This window comes from Charadrius vociferus, unplaced genomic scaffold, assembly GCF_000708025.1.
Source record: "Charadrius vociferus isolate BGI_N301 unplaced genomic scaffold, ASM70802v2 scaffold259, whole genome shotgun sequence".
NCBI lineage: Eukaryota > Metazoa > Chordata > Aves > Charadriiformes > Charadriidae > Charadrius > Charadrius vociferus.
The window spans coordinates 3,803,187-3,813,238 of record NW_009661368.1 but is presented as its reverse complement, the minus strand read 5'-3'; the positions used below and the strand labels follow the sequence as shown (position 1 = coordinate 3,813,238).

The window sequence follows — 10,052 nt, the reverse complement described above, 5'->3', positions numbered from 1 at the left end:
GGCTGCCCGCCGTTCCCGGCCCGCCGCGCCGAGGAGCTCCGTCCCATCACCGCAGCCCTGGGAGCTGCCTCTGCGCTGCCCGGCAGCACGCTTTCCCTCGGCAGACACGGTCCCTTGGTCCCCAGCGCACTCGCTGCACGTGTGCGTGCCGCCTCGGGAGCTCTGTGCTCTGTTCAGCCCTTGTCCCGCCTAGGCAGGCGCAAGGGCTGCCTCTCAGGAAAGGGAGAAACACTGATGGAAAGAGGCGGTGGCCTGGCTTCCAGCCTCCTGAAGCAGCCGTGGTTCTGGGATAAGGGAGAACCTTACTGTGTCCCAGGGGGCTGTTGCTGCTCTCCTTTGTCTGCATTTGCTGTTGTCTTGTGTAAAATCCTACCTCGGTGAAATGGAAACAAATAATGATCCTGTTTGCTGTACTTCCTTACTTTGTGTCTTTTTCTGCCTTACTGTGGTCTCTCTGGTTGTGCTGCTGCTCCTAGGTTGTAAGCTCTCTGGGCAGGGACAGCGTTCTACTGTGTCTGTGAAGTACTGTATGCATTGCCATGGTGTATAAAAACAATACCATAATCACCATAAAATGCTTACTCTGGATCCCTTTCACTGTCTTAAGTCCCAATATTAGTTACATAAAAATAGAGTTGCTTCTGTCAGGGTTCCTGTTAGTTTGCTTTTTTCCTTTTCCCGGACCTTAAGGGTACTTGGTTTTAATAGTCATCAACACTGATCAAGTGATAAAGCTTCTTGTCTATTTCCCCCGTTCTAGTTTAGCTGTAAATGGGATAAGGCAAAAAGAATGAACCCTATTTGACAGCTGTTTTCAGTGATCGGTGGTGAAAAACACTGGCAAGTTGCTCCAGCTGGTGTGTGCCACCCAGTCTAGGAAGATCTTGGTACCCAGCACTATCTGTAACTTCTTGAAATACATCCTCGGCTCACTTTGGGAGGTTTGGTCCCGTCAGTACTTACCAGTTCCTTATAATGTGTTGTCTGTGTAATGTGCAGGACACATCAGCAACTGCATGTGCAAATGTGTTTTTAGTTTAAGGAGGAGGGTCTCTAAACACATCGTTCTAGAGTTACTGCAGCTGCAGTACTGCCTGATGAGGCTCGTGCTTTGCTGCCCCTCAGCTTCTGGCGTGGTTCCTTACACTGACAGCCCCGATGTGAGTCTGAGCTGCTGCTGTGTCTCTTTGAGGTGGCTGGGCTAACCTTGCTGCCTTTCTGGCAGCTAGCTGAAGTGAAGTGACTAGAGGGCATGATGGGGTTGGAGTTCAGGAGGAAGTGTGAGTAAACAAATATTGCACAACACTCACCTGCTGAGGCAATTAAATGTCCATGATTGCATTGGCACACTCTGCAGCAGACACTTTTGCCCGTGGGCTTGGTTATTGTTATCTGCCTAGTTCTAAGCAGAGACCGAAACTCCAGGTTTCTGCAGTGTCCCACACCTTTCTTTGCTTACCCTTGCTTGAAGGGTGGAAACATCTTCCGAGATGCTGGACGGGTCAAGTGTTCCTCAGCCCTGGCCTGCATCACTGATTCCACAGCTGGTACTATAGGCAGCTAGTGCCTGCTAATTCTTGATCGTTGCTGGCTCCTACTGTTCTGCTCTTCTGAAATAGCCAGCAGCGTTTTTATGGACAGGGAGGGGAACAGGGGTGAATAAATCCAAAGTAACTTAGCATGCAAACCAAACCAGAGTTTTTACTTAAGAGACGATATACAAGGAAGCCTGTTGCTAGGTATACTACTATGGTGTTCAGTTAAAAAACACACTTCTGTATACAATTGTGCTACTGCGGCCCTAAGTTAGTTGTTGTGTAGGGTGTCTCCAAAGGCCTGAATAGAGTTAAGTAACTGAGGTAGAGGGTAATTATTTAAAATGCCTTGTTTCCCCTCAGTTCATTGCCACTGTATTTAGGGCTGCCGGAGAGGAGCAGTCTGCAGCGCTGTTACAGAAACTTCCCCGGGGGCAAGAATGGTGACTAAGAGAGGAAAAGCCAGGCTGTTTCTCTCCAGCTGGCAACATTAAATTATGATTAAGATGAGCTTTATTGTTTCAACAAACCTTCTTTTGCATAACTGTTGTTATGAAGATGAAGAAGTACCAAAAGCTAAAACAGCCCGGATGAGGCTTTAGTTAGTCTGGGCCTGGGACATGCTGAGGAAAGTAATTCAGGAGTTCTCTGAACCACAGAAGTTGTTACTAGTGAAGCACTAGGGCTATTTTGTATAGCAGATTTTTTTAAAATAAAAGCCTTTTGTTTAAATTACGTGCAGTTATTTGTGTATAAATGTTGATTTAAACTGTCTCTGAGGATAACAGATCAGATATGGCTAGTAGTAGTAGCATGGCAGAAGGTGGTACGTGTTCACAGAAGAGTGTATTTTATTTTTATGCTCTCAGTCCTGATGTATGGGACCAGATGCTGCACTCTTAGGAGAGATCTAGCTGAAAAGTGAGTATTTTGAATGCTGGCCTTAAGAACTCCCTGGTTGACACCGTTTAAAGCTCAGCATTCCTCATAGCTAGTTGTATCTAGGATAACAGGTGTTTTTCAGGGCTTAGTTCCTGTTTTGTGTGTACTGGTTCAAACCCTGTTTTATTGTCAGAATGAACTTCTAGTGCTACAGCTGAGTGGGCCAAGTGGATCTGGGATCTTTCCTGCTGTAACACAGATTTTATGCGTATTTTTTTTTCTAGTGCAGTTGCTGAGAAATGGCCAATGAGAATCACGGAAGCCCTGCGGAAGAAGCATCTCTCATGAGTCACTCACCTGGCACCTCCAACCAGAACCAGCCCAGCTCCCCTAAACCTATGCGACTGGTACAGGACCTGCCAGGTACTGACTCTGCTTTGGGGAAGGCTCAGCACAGAGTTCTGCAGGGCCCTGGTAGCAGGGGAGAGAAGGTGAAGCGGGGCTGCCAAGGGAGGCTAGGAATGATGCATATTTCGGAGTGCACTGTAACAGTAATGGGACCTGAATGGTAGGGCTGTTGTTCAGGGCTGCTTTTGTCCTGACTCCTTCACTGTATTCTCAGATGAGCTGGTGCAGGCTGGCTGGGAGAAGTGCTGGAGCAAGCGGGAGAATCGCCCTTACTACTTCAATCGCTTCACCAACCAGTCTCTGTGGGAAATGCCTGTTCTGGGACAACACGATGTCATTGTAAGTAAACACTTGTCTCAAGGGGCTATGCCAATACTGGGATATTCTGCAGGGGAAGATGCCATGATCTTGTGGACTTCAGACTGCACATGTGGGAGGGTGTTCTCTACCTTCAGAACTCTTTGCTGAGTCCAGTGTCTGGCTTGGTTCTGATGAAATCCTTCAGGTGCATGCTGAGGTAGTGCTGTTTCAGTGTAGTGCACTGCTCGAAGAACACTCAACCTGGTGGAGCTGTGTTGCATTTTTCTCATTCAAGTCTTAAAAAAAGCATACAAACGCAGGTCTAGAAGAGAATTTTTTAGCTTTCTGCAGGTGTGAGTACTGGTGTCCTTATTTCCATCCATGTGGGAGCCTGGGGTGATGAAATGGGAAATTAAGAGGGCTTATTACCTTTGTTTGGGATTCTGCAGTGGCAGCTGATGAACTAATGTGTGCTGTTGTTGTTTGGACACTCACAGTCAGACCCTCTGGGACTGAATGCGGCTCCTATGCCACTGGAAGGTGGGATGATAGATACCTCTGTGGAGAGCAAGCAAAGGAAGAGGAGATTCTCTGAGGAGGTTCCACCAAGTGGCAACAGTGTGAAAAAGCCCAAGGTGAGTCTGGTGCTGTGAAACACAGGCTTAAGAATGTTGTTCAAACTGAAACTGAGAGGGTCTGGAGCTTGGACCTGTTTTTTTTTTTTTAATGGCAAGGTCATGCCACCCATGTAGAACTCGAGCTGTGGCAGCCGATAATCAGAAAGTACAAAAGTGGAAGCAGACTCGGGTCCTGCCAACTTTCTATTTTTTTCTTACAGCTTGAGGTGGAGTATGGGAGTTGGGAGATAACATTATGACTGAGAAACATGGTAGCTTGCATTCCATGTTAACATGCCAACAGCAGGCAAAATGTGCTCTAGCAATTCACGGGGCTATCCTGAGTGGTGTACTGGTGTAGGATTGTTAGGTGTACTGGGCTGTTTCCCCTTTACCTGTCTCTGTGGGGCAGTAATCCATCTTTTATACACCCAGGCGGATGTCCCAGCAAACCCAGCTGCTCAGCCAGTCCCGAGCTCTCCCAGTATTCCAGGAACCTCTGTCTTGAAGGCGTGGTGTGTTTCACCTGAAGATAAACAGCAGGCAGCTCTTTTACGACCAACTGAGTGAGTTGTCTCCATTTGTCTTCTGTTCTTTTCTTGGTGTAGATTAGAGACACCTGGTTTTCCAGACATCTCTGAAGAACCTGAGGGATGTAACACCCCACCCCCCCATGTTTGAAGAGAGTCTTGATAGTTCAGTTTCCTGGCTGGTGAAACAGCCCAAGGAAGCCCATCTTTAGAAGTAGCATTTGATAATTAGCCAATGATCTGGCCATTCTGATGACATTTGCTTCTGCCGTAGAGTATACTGGGACCTGGATATTCAGACAAATGCAGTGATTAAGCAGAGAGCACCATCTGAAGTGCTTTCTCCACACCCTGAGGTGGAGCTGCTTCGATCCCAGCTCATTCTCAAGCTACGGCAACATTATCGTGAGCTCTGCCAGCAGCGAGAAGGTAAGTTTCTATTGGGCTCCCCTTATTTGTCTTCTCAATCCTGCAGTACTGTAGGGTTCATTCTTCTGGTTTGTGTCTGTCTTGTCCTTGTGATCTTTTTTTGTGATGGTTATACTCTCTGTGATATTGCTGGTTGTGAACTTATTAGGCAGAACTCCGATGTGGTGATCGTTATCAGAGCTTGTGGGCATCTCTTTATCATACTGATTAGACCCTTTTTCTGTGCTTCTCCAGGAATTGACCCCCCAAGGGAGTCCTTTAATCGCTGGATGTTGGAGAGGAAGGTGGTTGATAAAGGGACAGATCCTCTTTTACCAAGTGACTGCGAGCCAGTAGTGTCTCCTTCCATGTTCAGAGAGATCATGAATGACATTCCCATCAGGTACTGTTGAAAGGCAGGACACCTTGCTGGGATGTTTTTGTCTTGGGCTAGTCCAGTGATTTACCTGCTGCGGTTCTGTGCTTTTGTGTTTTACTTTCGCTGATGAAGTGGTAGGGTGCTGGTGATGTAAAGCTTGGGAAGTGGACCTGGCCTCCATACCTTCGTGGCAGCTGTGGAACTGATGCATGTGAATTTATACTTACCTCAGGTTATCCAGAATCAAATTCCGGGAGGAAGCCAAGAGACTGCTCTTCAAGTATGCTGAGGCTGCGAAACGGCTGATTGAATCCAGGTGGGAGTTCCTCTTAGAGTGCTGTCATGTTCAGAAAAGAGAAAAAGGTCATAGCGACTTACAGAAGGGCCTGCTCCATCCCACCTTATTCAGCGCTGGTCATTGTCTTACTGAGGAAAAGCAAGGTTAGGAATGTACAGAAGAAAAACAATCGTGCTGGAGGCGTCTTTCGACAGTAATGTTACAGTAAAGTCTGATGTTGGGAAGCTGAATGTATGCTGAGACAAGTGAAAATCTGTGAAATACTTGATATGGAATGCTTTCTGTCATTTATCCCTGAGAAGACAAGAGGACTTGGGTACTCACTGCTATTAAAGAGCAATAAGCTTGGAGTGGTTTTATTATACCATGTATGATTTTTCTGACAAGTTCTGCCACAGGACAGAGTTAAGGAAGATAGCCTTGTGGGGGAAATAAAAAGCTTGTTAATGGGGTATTTTTCTCAGAGTCACAAGCTCCTAGCAGTGGCTGCATTTGAAAATGAGAGGCAAGATCACAGTGGACCATTTCCACGATAGAGAAATGCTTTTATCTGCCTCTCCTGTTGCAGAGAGGACAGCAGACAGCCACGCTGTGTTTTGGAGAAAGCATGGCAGTCATACAAATGTCTGGATGCACTTTCTAGAGGAGGTCTGGAGGGGAGTGACAGGGTAAAGCCTTGAGGAAGTGTCAGCAGCTGTGTTCCCCCACTGACAGAAGACCGTTGTGGTGGGAGGGAACATGCAGCTGTGGGTTAAAGTTTGCTTCTCCGTTTTGTGCAGGAGTGCTTCACCAGACAGCAGGAAGGTGGTGAAGTGGAACGTGGAGGACACCTTCAGCTGGCTGCGACGGGACCATTCTGCCTCTAAGGAGGACTACATGGTCAGTATCCCTCTGGTCATGCAGCTGAGCAGAGGGAGCCTGCGAAAGGATGGGGGGCGTGTTGGGGCCAGATAAAGGTCCTTCTGGAGAAGGCTTCGATTGCTTTCCTTAGCATTGTGAAATGGGAATGACAGCAGCGTGGAGACTCTGCATACCTCTGGGGAGTCCAGTGGTACGTTGTGTCAGGGACTCTGGTTCTCTGGTTCTGCAGGACCGCCTGGAGCACTTACGCAAACAATGTGGGCCCCATGTATCTGCTGCAGCAAAGGACTCCGTTGAAGGCATCTGCAGTAAGATTTACTACATATCCCTTGAATACGTCAAACGGATCCGGGAGAAGCATCTTGCCATCCTCAAAGAGAACAATATATCTGGTACGCAGTCAGCTCTGAAGAGCTATATAGAGCTACAGCACTGCAACATAAAGGCGATGTACTCTGGCCTGTCCCCATTCAAATGGCGTTATCTATTGGGAGGGCTGCTCTGAGTCCACAGGGTTGGCTTTAGGAGAGTCAGAAATAGCCGGTCCCACGTAGATCTTAGCTGATAGAGTCACACAGTGCCTGTGCAGTGGCAAGGTGTCTTTCCATCAAGTACTGTTACTGGCTGTAACATCAAATATAAATGTATGATTTGTCAGGATTAAGTAGCTTGCTAGGAGCTGACCGTGCTGAACAGGGTGTTAATTCATTTCCCTGGACCATGTTTTTTTGTTCTGCTTCTTCATGAATTCCTGGGTACAGCTGATGCTCCCCTTCCTAATGCCAAGTACACGCTCCTCCCTGCCACATTTCTTGGGTTCTAAGCACTTTCTGCACTCCTCTGCCTCCCAGCGAGTCACTGTGCACCCTTCTTCCTTTCCCAGCAGAGGATTAATGTTCCTTGATCTTTTCTCTGTTTTCTTCCTGGTTTATGTCTATACTTCTGCCTCTAGTCACCTTTTGCTTCTTCCATGGTCCCTGCTTCTTTCATCACCACCATTCTTTTAGTCCTTTTCCTTTTTGGGTCCCAGCTCTCCTCAGACTCCTTCAGATCCTTGTGTCTGCCTTTTGCTGCTTGTTTTTCCTGCTTGTCTTCCCACCCTATTGAATCTGTGATTCCTTCCAATTGATCTTTCCCGTGAGCTCTCTTTTTTTCCTGCTGCAGCCTATGCTAAGCTGCTGTCTGCGGTGGATTACCACAAGGTGGCAGGAAGATTCCTTTGCCTCCTGCACTTGACAGCCTGGGAATGTTTATTGTGGTTTGAACGGGTTTGGTGCAAACTGAAATAACAGCAGTAATGACAAGGAACATGTTTTACTCGTCTGGAACATGCCTCACGATGCTGGAATGGTTGTGTACAGTCTACAGGTCTGCTGTGTTAGAGATGGAGTAATACTATGAAATGGGTCCTCTCTCTGCTCTGGCAGTGGGTGATGGAATTAATTTGGGGAATCGGCTCTGAACCTAGGTAGCTGCCTACAAGATCTATGAAGGACTACCACAGTGTTTTTGGGGTGACCAGTCTGCTCTTTAGCCCTATTCCTGCCGCTGCATGTTTTGAGGTAGAAGGAAGATCTGCCTCAGACCTACTTGGATTCTAATGGGCTGCCTTTCTCTTTATTCTCCGTAGCTGAGATAGAAGCTCCTGAAGTGCAGGACAGGCTCGTATACTGTTACCCAGTGAGACTGGCCATCCCCTCCCCACCGCTCCCCAGCGTGGAAATGCACATGGAAAACAATGTGGCATGTGTGCGGTACAAAGGGGAGATGGTGAAAGTGAGCCGCAACTACTTCAGCAAGCTGGTAAGGGCTGACTGCTAGTCCTGCATGACTTGTCACAAACTGCTCTTTGGTGGGTGGTTTCATTTCTCCTTGTCCTCGGAGAGGAGGGAGTGTGCAGAGGGGCAGAGTGCTGACCTGGCGGAGGCTGTCAGACACTGCCCTAATAGTAGCAGAAATGAGGCCAGCTACTTTCACCTTAGGCAGGGTCAGGCTTCTGCTGGGAATACTTACAAGGTGTTGCGTGTGTGCTTTGGATACATACTGTGCTGCAAGAACGGTTGTACTCACAGCAAGGCAGCCCTTGCTGAGAGACACTTGCTGATGTGAGACATTCATTCATGCTAGTAAAGAGCTTGTGGTTTGCTCACATGGTAAAAGCAGATGTGCTGAAAAGCCTCCATGCAGACCCCCACCTGCTCCTGTTCATCAGTGTCCCTCTCCATGTCATGGTATGTTTGTGTACTGTCTTATCTTTGTTCGTTCTGTTTGTGTTTAATGGTTGGGCTTTCTCTTCCAGTGGCTTCTCTATCGGTACAGTTGCATTGATGACTCTGGCTTTGAAAAGTTTCTGCCCAGGGTTTGGTGCCTTCTCCGTCGATATCAGGTACTGTCTCTTCACAGTTGTCGTACATCAGAAAGCCTTAGTAATAGTGGGGAACTGAACTTGTCTTTGCTCTGGGGGAGGTCCACAGCTCTGGGAGCCTGATGCAAAGTAGGGCTTAGACTGGTCCATTGTCTGCTCCTGGTGTTTTGAGATAGGATTGTGGTCTGAGGAGCAATTGTGATCTTGACAGGGGACCTCAGGGGTGGTAAAGATAAATTTTTATGAAAGAAACCTTTAGTACTTCTTGACTTTGAGTGCCAGCTAAAGGTTCATGGGGGATATATGTGAAAATTGACAGTTCATTTGTGGGGCCTGAGTTGGATGAAATATCTAAAGAGCATTCTTGGGTACATGCAGGGGACCTACACGAATTTGAGAAAGGACGAGGGGGCCCTGCGTACCTAGAGGAGTGGGTGCATGGACGTGTGGCCCTGGGTCCGTGGTCAGTGAAGGGAGCAGCAGGAACAGCGAGTACAGGCACAGCTCACCGGGGTTTGCTCTCCTCAGATGATGTTCGGTGTGGGTCTGTACGAAGGAACTGGTCTGCAGGGGGCACTTCCCGTGCACGTCTTCGAAGCCCTCCACAAACTCTTCGGAGTGAGTTTTGAATGCTTTGCCTCGCCCCTGAATTGCTATTTTAAACAGTACTGTTCGGCCTTCTTGGATACAGACGGGTATTTTGGATCCAGGGGGTGAGTCTTACGTTCCGGTGCCCTTGCTGCATTTCTGTGTGGGTGTGTGCACGTGCGATGACTCAAGACAGGCTGACGTGTCTGTGTGTTCAGGGTGGTACCTGGTTGTGTGGTGTCTGCTCAGGATGTCGACTTCAGGCCTGCCTAAAGGCAATGAGTGGACACAGGCTGGCTGTGAAACCGTCACGAGTGTGCCGTTGGTCTAGTTAGAGGGCTGTGGTCCCTGGAGTAATGCAGTTTTATAGTCTGCCAGCGCTTGCCCTTGTTCTGAACAATGGGAGACCTGGGCCCTCAAGCAGTCAGCTTGAGTCAGCAGTCACCTTCAGTGACTACAGATGGAGTGTGTCCCCAGTGACGAGTCCTGCTGTTAGAAGCAGCAGGCCCTGTGCTGCTGGGGATTCCGGCTTTCTGAGAGTATGACTGCCTTTTCTGAGGAAACGGTTGCTTTTTAAGGTATGAAAATTAGAATTCTAGCCTCTCTGATAGGGGGTCTTTGCCTTTTTCTTCCAGCCCGTGCCTGGATTTCTTCCCTATAAGTGGCTCTTTTGAGGCAAATCCTCCATTCTGTGAGGAGCTGATGGATGCCATGGTGTCTCACTTTGAGGTACGTGTGCTCACCTGTGTAGTTGTTCTGAATGGAGCTGTGCAGTCAGTCCTCATCTCCGCACTGCTCCTGCACCCTCACAGCAGGGCTGAAATGCAGAAGGCAAAGGACGGTGGCTGCTGCGGGACTGCCCTAGAAGCCGGAATGTTTTC

At 48.2% G+C, this 10,052-nt stretch overlaps 1 protein-coding gene across 1 annotated transcript in view; it reads left to right on the top strand.

Annotated features, from left to right (window-relative positions):
* The first annotated feature begins 2,716 nt into the window (after nucleotides 1-2,716).
* The window catches only part of PCIF1 (PDX1 C-terminal inhibiting factor 1), a 9,501-nt gene continuing 2,165 nt past the window's right edge, over nucleotides 2,717-10,052 (top strand). Inside the window, exons 1-13 of the mRNA XM_009893381.1 lie at nucleotides 2,717-2,840; nucleotides 3,040-3,164; nucleotides 3,623-3,760; nucleotides 4,178-4,308; nucleotides 4,547-4,701; nucleotides 4,936-5,083; nucleotides 5,292-5,375; nucleotides 6,137-6,236; nucleotides 6,448-6,610; nucleotides 7,849-8,021; nucleotides 8,518-8,604; nucleotides 9,112-9,296; nucleotides 9,807-9,900. Of these exons, the coding sequence (XP_009891683.1) occupies nucleotides 2,717-2,840; nucleotides 3,040-3,164; nucleotides 3,623-3,760; nucleotides 4,178-4,308; nucleotides 4,547-4,701; nucleotides 4,936-5,083; nucleotides 5,292-5,375; nucleotides 6,137-6,236; nucleotides 6,448-6,610; nucleotides 7,849-8,021; nucleotides 8,518-8,604; nucleotides 9,112-9,296; nucleotides 9,807-9,900 (1,707 nt within the window). The remainder of the gene's footprint in view (nucleotides 2,841-3,039; nucleotides 3,165-3,622; nucleotides 3,761-4,177; nucleotides 4,309-4,546; nucleotides 4,702-4,935; nucleotides 5,084-5,291; nucleotides 5,376-6,136; nucleotides 6,237-6,447; nucleotides 6,611-7,848; nucleotides 8,022-8,517; nucleotides 8,605-9,111; nucleotides 9,297-9,806; nucleotides 9,901-10,052) is intronic.